The sequence below is a fragment of the Acinonyx jubatus genome, chromosome E1 (assembly GCF_027475565.1).
Source record: "Acinonyx jubatus isolate Ajub_Pintada_27869175 chromosome E1, VMU_Ajub_asm_v1.0, whole genome shotgun sequence".
NCBI classification, from domain to species: Eukaryota; Metazoa; Chordata; class Mammalia; order Carnivora; family Felidae; genus Acinonyx; species Acinonyx jubatus.
The window spans coordinates 22,768,448-22,790,035 of NC_069397.1; the positions used below are offsets into that span (position 1 = coordinate 22,768,448).

General features: G+C 44.0%; 2 protein-coding genes across 2 annotated transcripts; one reads left to right on the forward strand and one right to left on the reverse strand.

Annotated features, from left to right (window-relative positions):
• Nucleotides 1-1,113: 1,113 nt before the first annotated feature.
• Nucleotides 1,114-3,348, forward strand: LOC106980448 (C-C motif chemokine 3-like). Its single transcript, XM_015078482.3, has 3 exons — nt 1,114-1,578; nt 2,177-2,291; nt 2,695-3,348. The coding sequence occupies exons 1-3, from the start codon at nt 1,503-1,505 to the stop codon at nt 2,783-2,785; spliced, it is 282 nt and encodes a 93-aa protein (XP_014933968.1). The 5' UTR covers nt 1,114-1,502; the 3' UTR covers nt 2,786-3,348.
• A 15,402-nt stretch (nt 3,349-18,750) lies between these two features.
• Nucleotides 18,751-20,693, reverse strand: LOC106980416 (C-C motif chemokine 3). Its single transcript, XM_015078414.3, has 3 exons — nt 20,480-20,693; nt 19,675-19,789; nt 18,751-19,249 (listed from the first exon to the last, which is right to left on the reverse strand). The coding sequence occupies exons 1-3, from the start codon at nt 20,553-20,555 to the stop codon at nt 19,159-19,161; spliced, it is 282 nt and encodes a 93-aa protein (XP_014933900.1). The 5' UTR covers nt 20,556-20,693; the 3' UTR covers nt 18,751-19,158.
• Nucleotides 20,694-21,588: the final 895 nt, after the last annotated feature.

Consider the following 21,588-nt stretch of genomic DNA (forward strand, 5'->3'; position numbering starts at 1 on the left):
TCTCCCTCTCTCAAAAATAAACATTAAAAAAGAAAATGTCTTCACTTTCTCAGTTACAAGAGATGAATACGCCACCACTGATTTAATTGTAGGTCCCTTTTATTTTCACTTTTTGCTTTTAGGGTCCTTTTTAAAATTGTTACAAATAAGCTGTGACAAACACCATTATGCATACAATGTTCTTCATCTTTGTGTTTATATCTGTAGGATAGATAATGGCAGAGTACTTTGCTGGTCAAAGGGTAACAACCTTTGAGTTGTTGAGTTGTTGAGTTTAAGGCTCATCATTCACTTAGCCCCCCAGTTAGCCCAACTAACCCAGGGCCCAGCTGTTTTGTGTGAGCCTCAGCCTTTTGATAGTGATGCTGTGAGCTACAAATACCTGGGGTAGGTACTGCTTGTGGTGAGCCCCTCAGACATTTCCCCAACTGGAGCCAATGTTGTGACTGGATCAGCCCTTGTGGTTCTTACGATTGTAATAACCACAGGGAAATTTTAAAATACAAGGTTTATTACTCATAGGGGTACACGGCATGTCTGAGGGTCACCCAGTGAGGTTACTGGTAGAGAGAGAATAGAGTGTAGACCTGGTGTTCTGCTTCTTTTGGCGTTAGGGGTGGGATGCCTGGGGCTTTGTGGGTTCACTATTGGTAAATGTAAAACATAAGAGCAGGAATTAGAGTGCAGGAAGGGAAAAGCAGAGTGGCTCAAGTGGCCAGTGATATAGGTTACTCAGGCCTCTCTGAAGGGAGAAATTTATGGACGGGGCAGCCTGGCTCTTTATCTAGTGGTGTCACAGGCAGTGAGTCTTTGAAATGGGTGCCTCAGCAATCAAAAGCTTACATTACAATCAAAAGAACACTTAGGTTACCATCAAAAGAGCTAATTGCCAGGCATTTATACTACCTGATATTGCAGAGATTTGTACACGTTTGATGATCCAGCCAAAGTCTGAAAGGCCAGCCTCAATCTTGCCCCTTGGTAGCTGAGGCTTCCCCAATTCTGCTTGTCTCCACCTGGGATGTGTTTTAGCATGGGGTGTGTTTTTCAAGACTCCATGGCATTGTCACCTGTGTCACATCGATGCCATTTGAACAGCTGGGGTGCATATCAGAAGGCCCTTTGGGTGAAATGCTTGATGGATGGATCTGCTCTTGTGAGAAGGCGCCAGCTAACTGGGTCACACCAGCATCTCACCTCCTCTCACTGTGGGAACCATTTCCTCCTCAAGTAGGCAACCAAACCGTTGTTGCAAATAACCTGAACCCTTGTGGCCACCCAGAGCTCTCCTGGCTTTATGCAACTCACGCATGACACCAACACCAACGATTTAAAATCCACCCCACCCACCTTGGTTTCCTCAACTTTCTATCTTTTATTGCCCTGAGGCTGCTTATAAAGAGAAGACATGGCTTAGACCCCAGAAGGAGGCAGTGGCTGCAAATCCCCAGTGTCAGCTCTGCTTGGCCACTGCTTGATCTCACACTCTGCTGCCCAGCGACATGGAGGTCCCCAAGGCTGCCCTGGCTGTCCTGCTTCTCACCGCGACACTCTGTTCCCAGACCTGCTCTTCCTTTTGTGAGTCTGTCTTCCCTTCTCCCTCTTGCCCTGCCCTCCTGCTATCTGCCTGTGGCTTGGACCACAAGGCCAAAGTCTTGTGGCTTAGCCGCTCCAAGTAGAGAACTTCAGAAAGATCTCAGAGACTATTTCCTGAGAAGGATTTTCTTTCCCATGAGGTTTTAGCAATTCTGTTGTCCAGCTCTGGGAGAGAGTGGGAGGAAGTCCCTTTCTAAGGGTAGAAAAATGGACGCCCAACTGGGATTTTGACAAGAGGTAGAATCTGTGTCCAACTGGCTCCCAGGGGTGTGGCCTTGGCTCTCCTCATGAATTCCAGATGCAACTACCCAGGGAGAGGCAGAAAAGGAGTAGTTTGTTTAGAAAACTCAATTCCCTACAGAGAGACAGAGAGACCCCCAAGCCAAGATAGACACTGAAAGAGAGTCACAGAAATAAAAATGTCCAGGAAAAGATCTCTTCCTTCTGGATCTCTTTGTACCCACATTGCCACTCCAGAGAAATACTGTCTTCTTCCAGTTCTTCCTGATCCTCAGGGAGTGGCTGGCTTGTCGTTTCTTCTGAAGAGTGACTTAGGGTCTTTCTGTTCTGTCTCTCTCAGTTGGTGCCGACACCCCCACCTCCTGCTGCTTCGTCTATATCTCCCGGCAGATTCCACGCAAATTTGTGGTCGACTATTATGAGACCAGCAGCCAATGCTCCAAGCCCGGTGTCATGTAAGGCCCAGTCTTCCTGCTCAGCCTAAGGAAGGAGATGGGAGGTCTGGGGTGAGGCACCCCTTGAAGGACTCAACCTTCTGAGACCCATCAGAGCACAGTATGCCAAGGGAGGCCACTGCCATGTTTTCTCACCTGGTCTGGTGCCTGTAGGGAGTCCTGGAAGACCTGTCCCTGGACAGAGGGAAGAGAGAGTTGAGGTGACAGTAAGAGGTTGGCTTTCTGAGTGGACTCCCACTGGAGACCTAGAGAAGGTCATGATCCCCAAGATTGAGGGCACATTTTGTGAGCATATGGATAGACCCTGAGAGGTCTGAGGCAGAGGAGGATGGAGGGGTCACAGTGGATCCAGGATTCCCCTGCTAGATTCTTCAGTATGTAATCCTTTCACCCTTCTCCACAGCTTCCAAACGAAAAGAGGCCGGGAGATCTGTGCTGACCCCAGGGAGGCCTGGGTCCAGGAATACATCACCAACCTGGAGCTGAATGCCTGAGTGGCCTAGAAGCTACAAGAAAGGTGTTACATCTATGTGCAGACTGGGGAGCAGTCACCTGAGCCAAGGCAATGACCTTGGAACTCTGGGGGCACCTCTCCTATGGGTCACACCCCCACCCCCAGCCACACGCTACAGCCCTTTTTAACTTTAATTTTAGTTTTTGTATCTTATTTAACTTTTGTAATTTATTTCCATTGTTGAATTGTGTGGTGTAATAAATATTTCTGCTGACATCTCACAACATCCTCTCTACCTCCCCACGACCCTCCCTTTTCTGTTCTCACACTCAATATGTGGATCAGTCAGCAGGATTGGCACTGTCTTGTAGCTGTTGTATCATATATATCAAACAACAAATGTTTACGGAGTGGTTTTGCCCAGCACGGCTCTTCAAAATATTGAAGGTCCTTATATAAAAGGTAAACCAGCATTTTCCTTGTGATGACTCCATTGATTGTGGTTTCCCAACTAATCAGAGCCACAGGTTGAGAAGAATACTGGGAGGGGGGTTTCTAGACCTCTGAAGAGGGACAGAAACCACAAGAAAGGGACAGAGTGCCAATACCGTGGTGCCAGACACTTCCTGGAGATACTTTCCTGGAAAGTTGAAACTGACTCATTGTTTTATCACCAAATCATAATTGATGCAATCTAGGAAATCTTTCTACTTAAATGAATACCAAGATGATGCACACTGTGGTATATATTGGTGCATGTGAGTTCATTTTCATAAGTGAAGCTTTCTTCAGAATGATGGTTGATGTCCATTGAGGGCTTAGCAAGTGCTGGGGGATTGGGAGCCTATGTCAGTGACACTCTGGCAAACCTGCCTGCAAGGGCTACCTACCTGCCAGCTGGCTGAGAGCCCTGATAAGCTTCTCTGTTGTTCCACACTCTACTTTCTGGGAGAATATTCTCCATAGCCATATCTGGGGGGAGGCTTGGTGGCTACAGTGGTCAGAATTATAAATAAAACTACAGAATGAATAATTTTTTAGTGTATGTCCCATGCAACCAATATTTGGGATATACTTATAAAAATTATTCATTGTATATCTGAAATTCAAATTTACCTGGGGATCTTGTGTTTTATCTGGGAACCCCACTTAGGGTGAATACTTTTATAGAGGTTGTCTATTTCTTGCTGGATATGGATGCCTAAGGGTTGGATTAAGTTCAAAGCAGTGCTTTTCAACCTTGATTTCATGTTGGAATCACTGGGGAAAGCTTTCTAAAACTGCAGTGTTATGAATTTAGTTCAGGTTTAGTTAGGTGGGGCTGGGCATCAGTGATTTTAAAACTCCCCTGGTGATGTTAACACACAGTCAGTTTGAGAACCACTGTTGGGGTGTAGTCATCAGCTGTTTGGGCCAGCCTTTGGGGTTTCAGAGTCAATATGGCTCCTTTCTAATTTTTCAAGCCTTCTGGGGCGCCTGGGTGGCGCAGTCGGTTAAGCGTCCGACTTCAGCCAGGTCACGATCTCGCGGTCCGTGAGTTCGAGCCCCGCGTCAGGCTCCGGGCTGATGGCTCGGAGCCTGGAGCCTGTTTCCGATTCTGTGTCTCCCTCTCTCTCTGCCCCTCCCCCGTTCATGCTCTGTCTCTCTCTGTCCCAAAAATAAATAAAAAACGTTGAAAAAAAATTTAATTTTTCAAGCCTTCTGATCTGGTTTGGGTCATTTCCACTGGATGGTTATTTGGATGCAGAGAATCTGTCAGTCAAGGTCACTGCTAGAAGTGGGTTCAGAATGCCCCTCTTGCAGCACAGCGCTAGACTTCCCTTTTAGAGACACACTCTCTCCCCTGTGTCACTGACTTCTATCTCCACATTGCCCTCTGCTGCTGAAACAGTGCCATCCATGGGTATGACCAACTCCCCGCCTCTGGCTGCATCCTAGCTCTTTCTTCATGAAGAATGTGATTGTTCATTTTGTCCACAAGATAAATATTTAAAAGGAGGAGGGGTTCTGCAGAGAGGATGGATCTGACTGTTTCTGGGTCCTGTTTTTTCATCCTTCCTAATCTCCCATCTTCCCATTTCTGCTTGTACTAACATCACCTTGCAGTGGAGAACTCTGCTTTTCTAGTCAGCAAGCTCCAAGTCACTGGTGTGCAATCAGCTTGGTGTGCAGCAGCAAGCCAAAAAAGGGCTTCTCTTAAGGAAACTATTTTTTCCCCCTCTCTGCTATCAGACACACCAGTTTCAAAGTGAGCAAATCTCTTTCTCAATGGACTTTACTGATTTATGCAAGAGTTAGTCAGTCTCCAACATCCTGAATTTTCCTGTTTGATGCAACTGTGTTAAGAAGATGGACATACTAGGGGCGCCTGGGTGGCTCAGTCGGTTAAGTGTCCGACTTCGGCTCAGGTCATGATCTCGTGGTTCGTGAGTTCAAGCCCCGTGTCGGGCTCTGTGCTGATGGCTCAGAGCCTGGAGCCTGTTTCAGATTCTGTGTCTCTCTCTCTGACCCTCCCCCGTTCATGCTCTGTCTCTCTCTGTCTCAAAAATAAATAAACGTTAAAAAAAAAGAAGATGGACATAGTAAGAATACATAATAGGCCATGGGGGTAACCAGCTGGAGGTGTCCTCACTGACTTCGACCTCAGCCTCTTCCCTCAGCCAATTATACGTTCGTTGTGGGGTGTGTGCTACTTATGGTACTGCACCAGTTAGGGATACTCTGAGTTATAGTACCAGAAAGGCTGACTCAGTCTGGACTAAGGGATAAAGGGAACCTGCTAGCTCACGTAACTGAAGCTTCAAGAAGTAGATTAGCTTCAGGCAAAGCTTGATCCAAAGCTTTGGATACTTGGTCCTCAAGTATGATGATTAACCATGTTTTTTTCTGCATTTCTGATTTCCCTTCAATTTTAGAGCTTCATCTTAGGATAGAGCTGTAAATTGAATCACTTTGCTTGTAGGCACTTTCAGATTTTACAAATTACCCCCTTGAAACCCCTTCATTGGGCTTTGAGAGGAGGAAAGGGGATGACCTTACCTTCACAAAGGTGGAACCCACTAGGCTAGCCATTCTATTTCCTTTCTGTCTCCCCTGAGAGTTAGCAAATGATATTGTTCATCAGGGAACTATGCACACAGAGGACCCCTGAAAGAGAGAGACAGAGACAGAGAGAGAAAGAGAGAAGGGGAAGGAGGAGGGGGGAAAGAAAGAAGTATTGGGAGCAGCTGTGTTTCTACCACATGGACTGAGTTTCCCACTGGATTCCTAGAAATAAGATAGCTAGATTAAAGAGTATGTACACTTAAACATTTGGTAGGAACTGTGCCATTGCTCTTTGAAAACCCTATAAAAATTCCACTTTTTGATACAAAAAAACTAGATCATTTAAAACAAAATGAAGCAAGTATGCCTTATCAAAAAAAATTAATATATGCTTGCATTTCTCGTGTGTATGTTGAATTTCTCCCTCTTAAATTTTACAACAGAGACCATGGCTGAGTCTACCTTTCTTATACTTAAAAACATCATCTAGGCCAGAAGTCAACAAACTTTGTTTACAAAGGGTAGATAGTAAATGTTTATGGTTTTGCAGGCATACAGTCTCTATTGCAAGCATCAACCCTGCCACAGTAGTGGAAAAGCAGCCACAGACACTATGTAATAGAATAAAACTTTATTTACAGAGACAGGCATTGTGATGGATTTGTTCTGAGGACTATAGCTTGCTAACACTAATCTACATAATCTAAATAATTTGGCATTCACAATAGAAGTCTTGTTGTGTATATTGGTTGATTATTTTTTTCCATCTCTAATGTTAGCCACTGCTTTTGTAGAGCATGGATTCTAGGAAACTTATTTCCAGGTACCATGTCTATTACTATATGCACTTTATTAAGAAAAGAGTGGTGGGGCGCCTGGGTGGCTCAGTCTGTTGAGCATCCGACTTTGACTCAGGTCACGATCTCACGGTCCGTGAGTTCGAGCCCCGCGTCGGGCTCTGGGCTGATGGCTCGGAAGCTGGAGCCTGCTTCCGATTCTGTGTCTCCCTCTCTCTCTGCCCCTCCCCCGTTCATGCTCTGTCTCTCTCTGTCTCAAAAATAAATAAAAGTTAAAAAAAATTAAAAAAAAAGAAAAAGAAAAGAGTGGTAAATCCTTGTTGATGAATTCACTGGTTTTTGGTCCTCTGTCTGCATGTAAAATCACTTGAAGTTTTGCTAAAAGTATGGATCTGTAGATCCAAACCCAAGGAATTCTACTGTGAGCATTTTTTAAACTTAAAAAAAATTTTAAGAATGTGTATGTACTTTTGAGAGAGAGAGAGACAGAGAGACAGAGGTGAGTGGGAAAGGGGCAGAGAGAGAGAGAGAGAGGGAGACACAGAATCTGAAGCAGGCTCCCGGCTCTGAGCTGTCAGCACAGAGCCCGACACAGGGCTCAAACCCACGAACCACGAGATCATGACCTGACTGAAGTGGGATGCTTACCTGACTGAGTCACCCAGGTGCCCCCTATTGTGAACATTTTAAACAACCATCCCTGGTGGTTCTGGGATGCTCTGAGAAATGCTGGCACAGCTTTGCATCTTAGTTATTAGCTGAATGACCATGGCCAAGTTGTTTTAACTCTCTGAGCTGACATTTCCTCTTCTGTCAAATGGAAACCTTGGTGAAATTGTTAGGATTTATAGGACAGTGCGTAATTCTTAAGAAATCTTGGTTCATGAGAAAAATAAACTTAAATGCATGAATTTTTATTAAGAATGAATATACTTAGTACATATACATTATGTGCTAGGTGCATAATATTTTATAGAATAATCATTGTTTTCTAACATAATGTTTTATTTTTAACTTTCAGGAAAATGTAGATACTGGTATAATTGTCATTTCCTTCCTGCTGAGTTCTCCTCTTCAGATTTTCCTACTCTTTGCCCCCATAATTTTTCCAACCAGAGAGCCTGACTTTGTCACAAAACAAAACCAATAGAATCACCCGAAAGACTGGTTTGCTTTTAAGAAATTCCATTATTTCACACGGCTGAACACAGAAGTGGTAAATAACATTCTATAAATATTTGTTGGTTGATGGTTTTGAAACAGTTTCCCCCTTGAAAAAGCTAAACATAAGCACTCACCTATACCCTATGTGTCAACCACTGTGTGATTGGAGGTGGTGTGTGTGTGTGTGTGTGTGTGTGTGTGAAAGAGTATGGTAGGATCTCTCCCTGCAGGTGGCCAAGAATGCATGGAAACACATTACAAAAATCAGTCTAAATAAATTTAAATTGACATCAAGAAGAGGCCAAGAACCAGCACTTAGCACAGTAGCTTCAGGAGTTGAAGGAACATTCCCTGGGCTCAGGTCCCTGCTACCTAATCTGCCCACAGATGTAACCAGTTTCTTGTTGCTTCCAGGTCACTCAGGTTTCAGTGCCAAGGTTAATGATGTACTTGGCACTAGGACTTGATGGAGCTAGCACCAACCTCTGGCCTCTTTGGCTGGGAAGCTGTGAAGAAGGATAGAATTATAAAAATTGAGGAATCAGCAGGAGATTTCCTGGTCCCTCATTGATCCCGCTGACCCTCGCTCTGTGTTGGCAAGCTGAGAGTCTGCCTACTTTCTTGGGACTATTTCCCCAACCTCAGATTCCTAGACCTTTCCCCAATGACTTAGGGGGTTTCCTCAGGAATTCTCTCCCCTGTCATTTCCTACTCTTTCTTCTCTGACTAGGACAGCTCTTCCCTGGCTCCCAGGTCCCAGACCAGATTAGAGAACACTCCCGTGGCCTCTCCTTGTGTTCTGCCACTGGATAGGACCTCAGAGCTCTGGGTTTCCTAGAATGGAATCTGCTGATGCCTTTGCAGGCTGTTTCTTATGCAAAGTCCTACTGGCTCCATTCCTGCATGTCCTGCCTCTCCCCATGGGCAAGAGGACCAGCCCTTATGTGTCTCTGGCTACTGGTCTCATAATAGCCACCTATCATTTTGGTAGGGATCTGCCAGGGGACATAGAAAAAGCAGCAGATGCTTGAGGGCCTTTGACTACTCTGAGGAAAGGAGCAGCCTGAGCCCTAGTCATTTTTCATTGGAATAAGTGAGCCATCTCCTTCTGCCCAATGATAAAGTCAGAAGAAAGAAGATGGAGTTAGCATTGTTCAATAGTAAGAATCCTCTCTCTCTCTTTTCTGAGGTTTCATCTTGTTCTTTCATTTGGAACATGTTCTTCTGTTTCCTTACTTTGCTTGACTCTGTGTTTGTTTCTACGTATTAGATGAAACGGCCACCTCTCTGAGTCTTGAGGAAATGGCCTCATGTAAGACAGGAAACGTCATCCAACCTCGCCCCAGCTCTTGGTATCTCTTGAAACTTTGTGACTCTCCAAGCATCCAGTTTTATTTTTGATAGTTCTTGGTTGCTGAAGGCATGCCAACACCTGTCAGTGTCCCAAAGGAGAAAATCCCTGTAAACCCCTAGGTTTTTTTGTTTGCTTTTTTTTTTTTTTGCAGACATAATTCCCTTATAATTAATACTTCCTAGAAAATGGAGTTTGATGTTACTTACAATTATGTCAACATTCATAGAAGCTGAACATCACAGGCATATGGGTGGGTGTACTATCATCACAAAATGCCTCTACTTCCCAAGTAGTTTTAAATTTTAGCTATGGAGGTCAGTTACCTCAGGCCAAAGTACCAGGGCAAGGAAACAGGGTTTTACAGAGAAAGGATGTGTGTGTCTGTCGCTGTTTGTGCAGTACCCTGAGTGTGGTAGCCTCTTCTCCCCAATTGGTAGTCTCTGATGCTATAGTCCCATGAAACCAGAAATGCACCACAAAAACTGGGATGCCAGTGTGCTGCTGTGGAGCCAGGTAAAGGGAGAGGGCAAAAATGGTGCCTCCATCTGGGAGGATATCCTGATAGATCCTGCAGTCTGGGTGCTTTGCTGTGTTTTCCAGTTTGCTCAACACTTTGGGTCTAGTGGATTCGAGGCCTGTTGGTTTTCAAAGCCAGGTGTTTGAGGCTCATCTCTCTGGTGCAAGTCTTTACAGTTGGGGTGCCTGATGTGGAGTAGGGTCCCTTAGCTCCTCAGGGAGAAGCTCCTGACTGAGCATCACAGTGCAGGGATGGGAAGTGGGTGAGGGGTGGGAAGTTTATTGTGAGATCATGTCTCAGTCTCTCCAACCCACCTTCATGTGACTTTTCTCATTTGCCCATGTAACATGGCTGCTTAGCTAGTCTTCTGGTCTTTTTAGAGGAAATTGTCCCCTGTGTAGCTGAACACTCGGTGTATGTATGGGAGGAGGTGAGTTCAGGACTTTCTTGTGGTGCCATCTTCAACTGACAGACTCCTCTACCAACTGTTTTTCCTCTAGTCTGAGGTTTGGTCTCTATCTCTCTCTGCAGCTAATGGAACAGTCTGCCACTTGTTCCAGTTCTATTGGGGAAACTTAACCTTGATGGAAGAGATTTTTCCAACAAAAGACTGTCTTTGTAAATCACCTATAAGGAAGTACTGGGATGAGTTTGTTACTCAATTGATCACTGGGAAGCAATTGAAGCTGGATTCTGCCTCCTGTTGAAAACCCACTCAGTCTTCCTCTTCCCAAAACAAGACAAGTCCCCATCCTGCCCTCCAGGTACATAGACTAGGATGCTAAAACTCCTTTGGAAAGAAGAGCTGCCTGAATAGATAGCCCAGGGCATTTTGAAAACTCCTTGGGAAATTGTCTATTTTGCTTGGGTACTGCTATCCATAGGACTTTGGCAATATGGTCTGACCCCAGCAGAGACTGCAACAGGAAATAGCAGCAGGAGGGTCATGAAAGGCAGGCTGGGAACAGAGGGCCATGGTGAGGAGGACAGAGGGGGCCCAAGAATGTGGGCCAGAACAAGGCTGTCTGTTGCCAGCCTTCTTCTGGAGTCCCCCCCACCCCACCGCCCCTGCCGGGTGAGCTCTGGACCCTGGGGAGATGGAAACTGAGGGTGACGAGAGAGGAAATTTTTAAGTATAGTGATGGCTTATTGAATTGTATATTCAAGAGGGGTCTTGGGTAACCACAAGGCTCAGGGTATTTGCAAGAATTGTTTGAGTGCTCAATTGACTGGGGCTGTTTATAGGGAAGTGGTTTCTACAGCAAGAGGAGGTGAGATGTTGGTGTCATCCCAGGACCACACTTAGCTGGGTCCTTCTCACTAGAGCTCTGTAGTCATAGTTTCCCCGGCAGAGCAGAAACTTCTGTGTTACTCCATAATTGTTCTAAATTGATAGATGTGACATGCAATGATGCCATGAGTCCTGACCAGCACACCCAATTTAAATCATACCCAGGTGGACAGAGCTCCATGAGCAAAACCTGGGCTTCAGGAGCAATTGAACATGTAGGCAGTCTTTCCAACACTGCTCATTCCAGAGATATTCCACAAAGGCCCCTAAATGCACAAGGCAAATGGCATAAAGACATGTTGGATGTGGGCACTGATACACACAAGGAATCTTAAAATGACCTTAGCCTTTGACCTTGATAATCTATGTCTAGGAGTCTGTTTCCTATGTAAATGAATTAAAATATGGAAAAATATTTGTACATTAGAACATTTGGTCTCCAGCATATTGATAGCAATTCAAATTTGGGCCAAGTTTAAGTCACCTGCAATATGGAAATAATGACAAAAATCATTGTATCTTCACTTGATTTACTGTTAGGAAGGCTTTACAAATAGTGCAATGTCAGGGGCGCCTGGGTGGCTCAGTCGGTTAAGCGGCGAACTTCAACTCAGGTCATGATCTCATGGTCCGTGAGTTCGAGCCCTGTGTTGGGCTCTGTGCTGACAGCTCGGAGCCTGGAACCTGTTTCGGATTCTGTGTCTCCCTCTCTTTGACCCTCCCCTGTTCATGCTCTGCCTCTCTCTGTCTCAAAAATAAATAAATGTTAAAAAAAATTAAAAAAAATTTTTTTCAAATAGTGCAATGTCATGGGAAATGCTTATGTTATGATGAGGTAAAAAAAATGCAAATTGGCTTATTTTCATCAGGACCCATTCAGTGCGTTGGGATGTGGTCAATCCCATATGATATTTTTTGGGAATGCTGTTTCCAGCAAGGAAGGGAAATAGAAGAAGTAAGTATGAGGTGTCCCCTATCATCTATGCCTTTGTCCATCCAATATTAAATGATTCTCTTCTCTGCCTCACTATGGACAAGCTCAGTAATGGTGGCTCGTTTTTCTGAGAGTACTCTCCTTTTCCCCATCCCCAGTCTGCTGTTTATATGAAGCAGCGTGGGTGATGCTTGTGGTAGGGCCCGCTCTACCCCACTTAGTATGTCCTGGAGTGGACATGCAGCATGGGTTTTTGGTGGTTGGTTTTGTACCCTGAAGAGCTTAATGCTCTTTAGCTTTCCATTTGAGGAATGGTCATTTATAAGGCAACAGGAAGCACAAAAGTCAGTGTCTTCTTAAAAATAAAGTAATTCATGGGGCGCCTGAGTGGCTCAGTCGGCTAGGTGTCTGACTCTTGATTTCAGCTCAGGTCATAATCTCATGGTTCATGGGATTGAGCCCTGCATCCTACTCTGCACTGACAGCACAGGGCCTTCTTGGGATTCTCTCTCTCCTTCTCTCTCTGCTGCTCCCATGCTCTCTCTGTCTTGCTCTCAAAAATAAATAAATAAACTTAAAAAGATAAAATAATACAGGAAGGTAGAAGATAACAGTTCCTAACCCAGAAAGCAAAGGATATAAAGCCCTCATCATATAAAGTGTTATCGCCTTTCATATATCAGGAAAAAAGTGCACTGGAAAAAGGCAAACATATTACAGCGAACACAAGTTTTTTTCTGACCAGCATCTATTTTACAACCCTCCTGATAGCAGAAACCCACTTTACCTTCTTCTGTATAACGCCAGACTTTAAGATTACATGACATTCATCTAACTCACAGATCCAGTTATGTGCCTTGATTAGCTTAAGCGAATCAATGGAACACATCCCCGTGGCCACAGAGATTGGTTAGAAATTGTGTTTCTGATGTGAGGGTCAATCAAATCCGAAACAACTTAGGGATTTTCTTCAATGGGGACCCAGCCTCTCTTCCCTGTGGACAATGAGCAAGGATTCATGTAACGCTGGAAGCTACTGGCTGCCATCCTGGGACTCTGACATGGATGAGAGATCAGAGAAGAAAACAGGACGGTGGGAGGCCACAGGGCTGCTTGTATGCAGCCTTGCCTGGAGCCAGTACCCTTCAGTCTTGGGTCCATAAGCCTCATTTATTTAAGCCTCTTTAAGTTAGGTTTGTTTGCTTGTTTTCCTCCTTCAAACTACCAGCACCTTCAGAAATGCAGAGACCTGTGTCTATGCAGAGGTAGAGGGTCTGTTAAAAGTAACAGCTCCCAATTGAAGTATGGGATCGACTAAACTGAGGAATTTGCCAAGGACCTCGTTAAATGGAAGTGGTTTTTAAACATTGTGTGCATGGGAATTATCTGGAGCCTTGTGAAAACAGATTGCTGGGCTCCACCCCCTACAGACAGGAGAAGGGAGTGCTCAGGATTTGAATTAAAAAAATATTTTTATTTATTTTTGAGAGCACGCAAGTGGGGGAAGGGCAGAGAGAAGGGTACAGAGGATCTGAAGTGGGCTCTGTGCTTATAGCAATGACCTCGATGTGGGGCTCAAACTCACGAATCGCGAGATCATGACCTGAGTCAAAGTCACACACTCAACTGACTGAGCCACCCAGGTACCCCAGAATTTGCATTTTTAATATTTTCCCAAGTTGATATTCATGCTGTTGTCTGGGCACCACCGTTTGAGAATCACCTTACATGGCTGAACAGAGCACTATCATCTCTTGGTGCTAAGGCTCTGTGCCACCTACTAAGTTTGCAACATTAAGGAATTTGATAGGAAAGAGTTAAATATTGGACTATAATAGCTACTTCTTGCATCCATCAGTGAAGTCCCTTGAGAGTTTAGGCTATGTTGAAATCGTTATCTGAAATCAGTAAAGGACAAAATTCAGCTTTGCTAAGAAAAGCTTTTCCAACCTGATGACTGAGAGCCAATAATCTGGAATCTCTAAGAGCTAGAAATGCAGAGTTTTCTACTTAAAGCTAAAGTTGGTGCAAGCAGAGACAGGGAGATGAGAAACAGAATAAGAAAGAACCTATTTCTGCACCTCTAACTCCCCTTCCCCACCTTCTTCTATGAAATATTTCTCCCCCTTACTTAAGGAAGACAGTCTGCTCTATGTGAAGGTACAGGGAAGACGTGGCTTGGGGTGAGGCATCAGCTATCTGTCACTTCTCCACATTGCCCCACCTCTGCCGGGGCCAGAGGTGTCATGGTGACTGCAGTGCTGAGGCCTGTGCTATGAAGCACACATTCCCACCCTCAGTTAACATGCAAAAATATCGCTGGACAAGCTCTCTGCTTCTGGTTATCCAACCCATGGAATTGATCAGAAGCAGAGAGATCAGAAACCTACCATCATTAGAAGGGTATTACATCATCAAGGAAACCACAAGACCAGCCAGAAATGACCATTGATTGCTCAACCCCTAAGGCAACCCCAGGCTCGTAGCTCACACAGACAGGAATAGGCAGTCCTCAGAAAAGGGTTGCTCCCCAGTGCACTTCTCAGATGAGTCCAGGGAAGTCAACCTAAGAGGCTGACCAAGGATCTCAGTCACATCTCAGTCTCTGAAATGCCCCATAAGCTGGTTAACAATGCAATTGCCTTTCTTCTTCCCACCCGGCCCCCCATGGGAGTCATTGTTCTGTTTACTCTGTTCACAAAATTTGTATTTAAGGCAATGTTGGACATGGTTAAGCTTTTCATTTGGCTTTGGGTTTCTGGACCTTAAGAAATCATTCAGTGTAAATAAGCAGATATTGTTTGTCCCAGGATGCTGGGACACCAATAGAGAAGAAACAGTGATAGCTTCATCGCTTCTTTGGGAACAAAGTCTCTCATTATGATAGTACTTCACACTTGTTATGGGTGTCGGTGGTAATGGTGTTACAGGAACAGGGCCCCTCATAGTGGAAGGGGATTGTAAGACGTTGCCTGAGAGGAGCTTTGTGTGTGGTATGAGAGCTTTGTGTGTGGTATTGTATTTGGTATGAAAGTCTTGGACAAAGGACTTGTTGGTTGCATTGCCCTCATTATATAAAAGCCATTATGGCATCAAAACTGTTATGACTTGTCACCATGAGCTCTATCTTCTCTGTGGCAACTCAGAATCACCAGCTATTCCAATGGACAGAATATCACCTATCAAAGAATAGGGTCAAATGAGGCAGGAGAGATAAGCAATGCATACTCACTGAAAAATAAAAGGGAAGGGCAGAAAATAAAAAGGAGAAGTGTCCATTCTTAAAAACTAAATAATCTTCATTTCCTCTAAGAAACCACAGTTAGCTACTTGACATGTAGCTTTCCAAACATTTGCCGTCATAAATACGTATGTATGTATTACTTAAAAATTTTTTAATGTTTATTATTTTTGAGAGAGAGAGAGAGAGAGAGAGAGAGAGAGAGAGAGAGAGACAGCACAAGCAGGGGAAGGACAGAGAGAGAGGGAAAGACAGAATTCGAAGCAGGTTCCAGGCTCTGAGCTGTCAGCACAGAGCCCGATGCAGGGCTTGGACTCACGAGCCGTGAGATCATGACCTGAGCTGAAGTTGGCCACTTAACGGATTGAGCCACCCAAGCACCCCTATATGGCTTTTAAAAATAAAACAAAAATAGGGTGTCTAAGTGACTCAGTTGAGCATCCAACTCTTGATCTTCGCTCAGGTTATGATCCCAGGGTTGTGGGATTGAGCCCTGCATTGGACTCTGGGCTGCATGTGGAACATGCTTAAGATTCTCCCTCTCTCTCTCCCTCTGCCCCTCTCCCCAGATCCCACTCTCACTCTCTCTCAAAATAAAAAATAAAATAAAAATAAAACAAAAGTAATATTATTCTATACATACAGTTCTAAATCATGCATATAGAGTATATATACATATATTAGATGTAAACACACTTTTTGCACATAGAATTATGCATATTTTCCAGAGATGTGAATGTGTATTATTCTTTTTACTGACTGAAGAATTTTCCCTTGATGGGCATCTCAATTGTCTACTGATTTACTCCTTAGCTCATGATTGTTTCCATTAGTTTGCTGTTTACAAACCATGCTGAAAAGAATATCCTTGTGCCTGCATATTCCTGTCCTTTAGTAGTGCTGCTACAAAACACATTCCTAGAAATAGAATTAGGGCAAATGGTATCTAGGTCAAATAGTATGTGCATTTTAATGTTTGCTTAATAGGATCATTTAATTGTACTCTAAAGAGTCTGATCACTATAATTCTAAACCAATTTTGGAAACAAAAATTAGATTATTTTAAACACAATGAAATCATCATGGCTCATAAAAATTAATACGTTTGGTTTTCATACAAGCCTTTTGAATTTCTCTTCTGCAGAAAGGGCTCTAGCTCAGTGTGCATTTGTTATAGTTATAACTATAAATGGGGCAACCCATCTATTAAGTACCTCAGCTTTCATGTTAAACCTATAAGCAGGTTTGTAGTATAAGCCTACATGCTCCACATGTAGGCTGGTTGTCTTTTCCTTCTCTAACATTAGCCATTTACTTTGTGGAGCATGGATTTTACAGAAATAGTGTACAATATCCCTGTTACTCTCTGCATATAATACACTGCATTTGGAAAAGCGTAGTGAGAACCACTGAAAGGGTCAGTAGGATGATGAGGTTGGTAGAAATATAAATTCCCAGGTCCATATCTGATATGGATTCTGATATGAGTGTCTTTTAAAAGAATTTTTTTCATGTTTATTTATTTATTATTATTATTTTAACTTTATTTTTTATTTTTTAAAATTTACATCCAAATTAGCATATAGTGAAGCAATGATTTCAGGAGTAGATTCCTTAATGCTCCTTGCCCATTTAGTTCATCCCCCCCCCCCACAACTCCTCCAGCAATCCTCAGTTTGTTCTCCATATTTATGAGTCTCTTCTGTTTTGTCCCCCTCCCTGTTTTTATATTATTTTTGTTTCCCTCCCTTATGTTCATCTGTTTGGTCTCTTAAAGTCTTCATATGAGTGAAGTCATATAATTTTTTCTTTCTCTGACTAATTTCACTTGGCATAATACCCTCCAGTTCCATCCACGTAGTTGCAAATGGCAAGATTTCATTCTTTTTGATTGCCGAGTGGTACTCCATTGTGTGTGTGTGTGTGTGTGTGTGTGTGTGTGTGTATATATATAATATACATCTTTATCCATTCATCCATCGATGGACATTTGGGCTCTTTCCATACTTTGGCTATTGTTGATAGTGCTGCTATAAACATGGGGGTGCATGTGTCCCTTCGAAACAGCACACCTGTATCCCTTGGATAAATGCCTAGTAGTGCAATTGCTGGCTGGTAGGATAGTTCTATTTTTAGTTTTTTGAGGAACCTCATACTGTTTTCCAGAGTGGCTGCACCAGCTTGCATTCTCACCAGTAGTACAAAAGAGATCCTCTTTCTCCACATCCTTGCCAACATCTGTTGTTGCCTGGGTTGTTAATGTGAGCCATTCTGACAGGTGTCAGGTGTCAGGAGAATTTCATTGTGGTTTTGATTTGGATTTCCCTGATGATGAGTGATGTTGAGCATTTTTTCATGTGTCGATTGGCCACCTGGATGTCTTCTTCAGAGAAGTGTCTATTGATGTCTTTTGCCCATTTCTTCCCTGGATTATTTGTTTTTTGGGTGTTGAGTTTGCTAAGTTCTTTGTAGATTTTGGATACTAACCCTTTATCTGATATGTCATTTGCAAATATCTTCTCCCATTCTGTCAATTGCTTTTTAGTTTTGCTGATTATTTCCTTTGCTGTGCAGAAGCTTTTTATTTTGATGAGGTCCCAGTAGTTTATTTTTGTTTTGTTTCCCTTGCCTCCAGAGACATGTTTAGTAAGAAGTTGTTGCGGGCAAGATCAAAGAGGTTTTTTGAGAGAGAGAGAGAGACAGAGTGTGAGTGGGGTATGGGCAGAGAGGGAGAGAGACACAGAATCTGACACAGACTCCAGGCTCTGAGCTGTCAGCACAGAGCCCAATGTGGGGCTCAAACACATGAACGACAAGATCATGACCTAAGCCAAAGTCGGACACTTAACTGACTGAGCCACCCAGGTGCCCCATGATATGAGTATGTTAAACAATCATTGCTTGTGATTTAAATACAGATGGATGGTGTTTTGGGACATAACTTTGCTAGTGTTTAAGAGTGAGTCTATAGTTATATCAAGGTCTAGTTTTGGAACTCAGTTGTTCCATTTACTTTGCTGTGTGATTTTGGCCAAACTGCTTAACCTTTCTGAGCCCAGCTGGAGTTTACTCTTGTATCAAACGAGGATATTAACAGTACTTAAACCGTAGTGTCATTGTGGGGATCAAATGGACACTGCATAAAAGCATTCAACCTAGAATAGTCTCAAATATGTTAGTAATTGTTATTAAGAAACCTTGATTTAGGGGCACTTGGGTGGCTCAGTTGGTTAAGCACCCAACTCTTGATTTTGGCTCATGTCATGATCTCACGGTGACATTGAGCTCTGCACCGGGCTCTGTGCTAATAGCACAGAACCTGCTTGGGATTCACTCTCTCCATCTCTCTCTCTCTCTCTGTCTCTCTGTCTCTCAAAAATAAATAAATAAATTCTAAAAAACTTTTTAAAAACCTTGATTTCTATGCATTATGCACTATGAATACTTTTGCCATAATATCTATTGCCATAATGAATTTTTCTGTAGTATGTATATTATGATTTGATTTAGGAAACATTCTTAATTCTAACAATCTGGAGATGTGGCTCCAGTGTAAAGCAGAGTATCTCTGTGCTCACTCCCCTTCCATCTTTTCCAATTTCCCTTCGTTTCACATCTGCCTAGTTTTTGTCTTTTGACCAGTGATTCCAACTTCCCAGATAAACCAAACCAAATTCAATGTCAGTTTTCTTTCCAAAGACCATCTTTATTATTTCTCCAAGCTAAACACATCCCTGAACAATACACATATGTCAGTCTGGTGGCTTTGGTGCCACTTCTGCCTAGAATAAACTATGACAGTCACCGAAGGGGGGATGCTGAAGATATCTTGGGATCTCTCAGAGCAAACAGTCCCAAACAGAGTATGACATTGAAAATAAATAACAAAAATTAAATAATATAAATAAGTTGAAATTTAAGTTAAAAGAGTTCCAGAGTGTGGCTGTTTGGCAACAACCAGCCCACATGAGAGTTAGATGTGGAGGTTACAGCAGTGTTTCCAAGGCTTGGACCTCTGCTCCCTGGTCAGCCAACTGAGTTTCACTGGGTTCTCAAAGCTTCCAGGCCATTCAGGCACTCAGCTCCAAGTCAGTCACATATTCCTGGACCCAGGCTTCACTGGGGTCAGCACAGACCTGCCGGCCTCTTCTGGTTTGAAAGCTGTGGAGGGGGATAGAAGGATTATATACTGAGGGATCCAGCAGGAGAATCTTGGGCCCAGTGTGGTCCCTCATCCCACTCTCTGTCCTGGGCAGCTCAGGGCATGACCACTTTCTCAGGAACCCTCTGCCTATCTTAGTCCAGAGATCTGCTCTCACTGACTCAGCACCCCCACCCCCAGGGGATTCCAATGACCACCTCCTTTTTCCCTCCCTTCCTTCTGGGCTGGGTCAACCCTCCCTGACTTTGCAAGCCCCTGGCTGGGTCAAGTCACACTCCTGAGACCTGGGTCCTACATACTTATTGGCTGCAGAGGGCTGAGCCATTCCAGGATGGCACCTCTGGCCAGTCTATGCCCTTGGGTGCTGCCCCTACTCCAGACCCTCCCTGTCCCTCCAGAGGTGGGCAGAAGGACTGGCACTTACATAACCCCTGGCTTGGAGCATTGGCTGCTGGTCTCAAAATAGTCGGCTATGAACTTGCGTGGAATCTGCTTGGAGACATAGGAGAAGCAGCAGGCAGTTGGGGTGTCAGCACCAACTGTGGGGGAAGAGAGAGAACAAGCCTGGATCACGGTTCCGAAGGGAAAGTGAGATCTGAGATTGGATCCCTTGAGATCGGAGGAAAACAGCTTTGCTCAGGGTGTGGGCTGGGGGACAGGGTCACTGGAAGGCACTGGGCATCTTTGCCTAGAAATACTCCTGCCTCTGTCCTGGTTTCTGTCTGTATCCTTCTTTCTCCTTGACTCTTTGTTGTGGGCTCTGTTTCTCGATGTGATCCAGACATCCAAACAGACTGCCCTCTTATCTCATCTCCCTCCAGAAATTTTGCCTGGTTCAAGAAGTTATCCCCCAGCTAAAGAGAAACTTTGGACATCTCTCATATGACGTCCAGGGGACAGAACTCCGGGGGGACCTAGGGTGAATGAAGGGAAGAATGACCCCCACCCTGGGAGGTCACCAGATTGGATCTCGCCTCTTGCAAACTTATTTGTCTAGGTCCCTATTTTGCCATCTGTAAAATGGAACTGGAACTCCCCTACCCCACAGCTAAGACCCCTTTAATAAAGATGAAAATAAAAGTCTTGAAGAGAAAGGCATGATGTTTGGTAGCCCTTTGAGAAGTTCTCTATTTTCTCTTGGGGGCTTTTAAGGTCACAAGACAGAAATAGATGTGGTCCCACTGTGAGGACCGAGAATGGGGACAGCTGCAGCAGCAACACAGACTTACATGGTGCAGAGAAGACCTGACTGCAGAGGGCCATGGTGCAGAGGAGGATGGCGAGGGCAGCCCCGGGGACCTTCATGATGCTTAGTAGAGGATGGGGTGTGGCTTGTTTGTCTGCAGAGATGGACCTGGGTGCTCACTGCTGCCTGCGTCCTTCTGGAGGGTGAAGCCATCTCCCCCGTTCTTTATAGGCAGCCCTGTTGAAAGGGGAAATGGAATCCGGGGGTGGAGAGGGAAATTTTTAAGCACAGTGGTGTTGTCACGCTGAGTGTTGCACAAGTCAGGGTCCCGGGAGACCACAGGGGTTCAGGATATCCAAGAATAGCTTCTCTGAGCTATAAGTTTCAGCCTGCAACTCATGACCTGTTCTGGTTTCTTGTGAGGAAATGGTTCCTCTCACCCCCCAACAACCATGAGCAGGAGGACAAGGCTGTGTGTTGACCCAAGGCTATTCTTAGCAGGTCCCTTCCCATAAGAACTGATCTATATGTGAACTCTCCAACCCTATCTTTCCCACACAGTTGAAACTTCTGTGCTTCCTCAGCTGCTCTAACTGCACGGTGCGGCAGAGGGCGGCACCTGCCTCTCTTGGATGCAGGGAACTGAATTGAGGAATTCTCGCTAGGGAACTAGGAAGCATGAGGTCTTTCTCCAACGCCTGCAAAGTCATCAGTCACTGAGTGACTAGAGGCACTGGGTTAACACTAGAAGAGGATCAGAAAGCTGTATTAGATGTGGGTGTTAATATGTCAGGAGCCTAAAAAAATTTAGACCCCGTAACCTAGAAAATGTATTTCTAGAAAGAGTTCTAAAAAAAAACAAACCCAAACACGGAGGCATTTTGAAACATAAAGATATCTGGCTAAGCATCATTTATGATTCTAAAAGAAGAAAACCTAAATTTTCCTCTATTAGGGAATGATAAAGTAAACGCTAGATTGTTTTCTTATTAAGTCCTTAAGCTGAATGAAGTGAAATAACGTAAATATAACATCAGAAAAATTGTACAAGATGAAGAGTTATGCAAATATATGTATATATGTATATCCACACATATATGACAAATATTTTAACTATATATATATATATATATGTTATATATGTAAACAGTA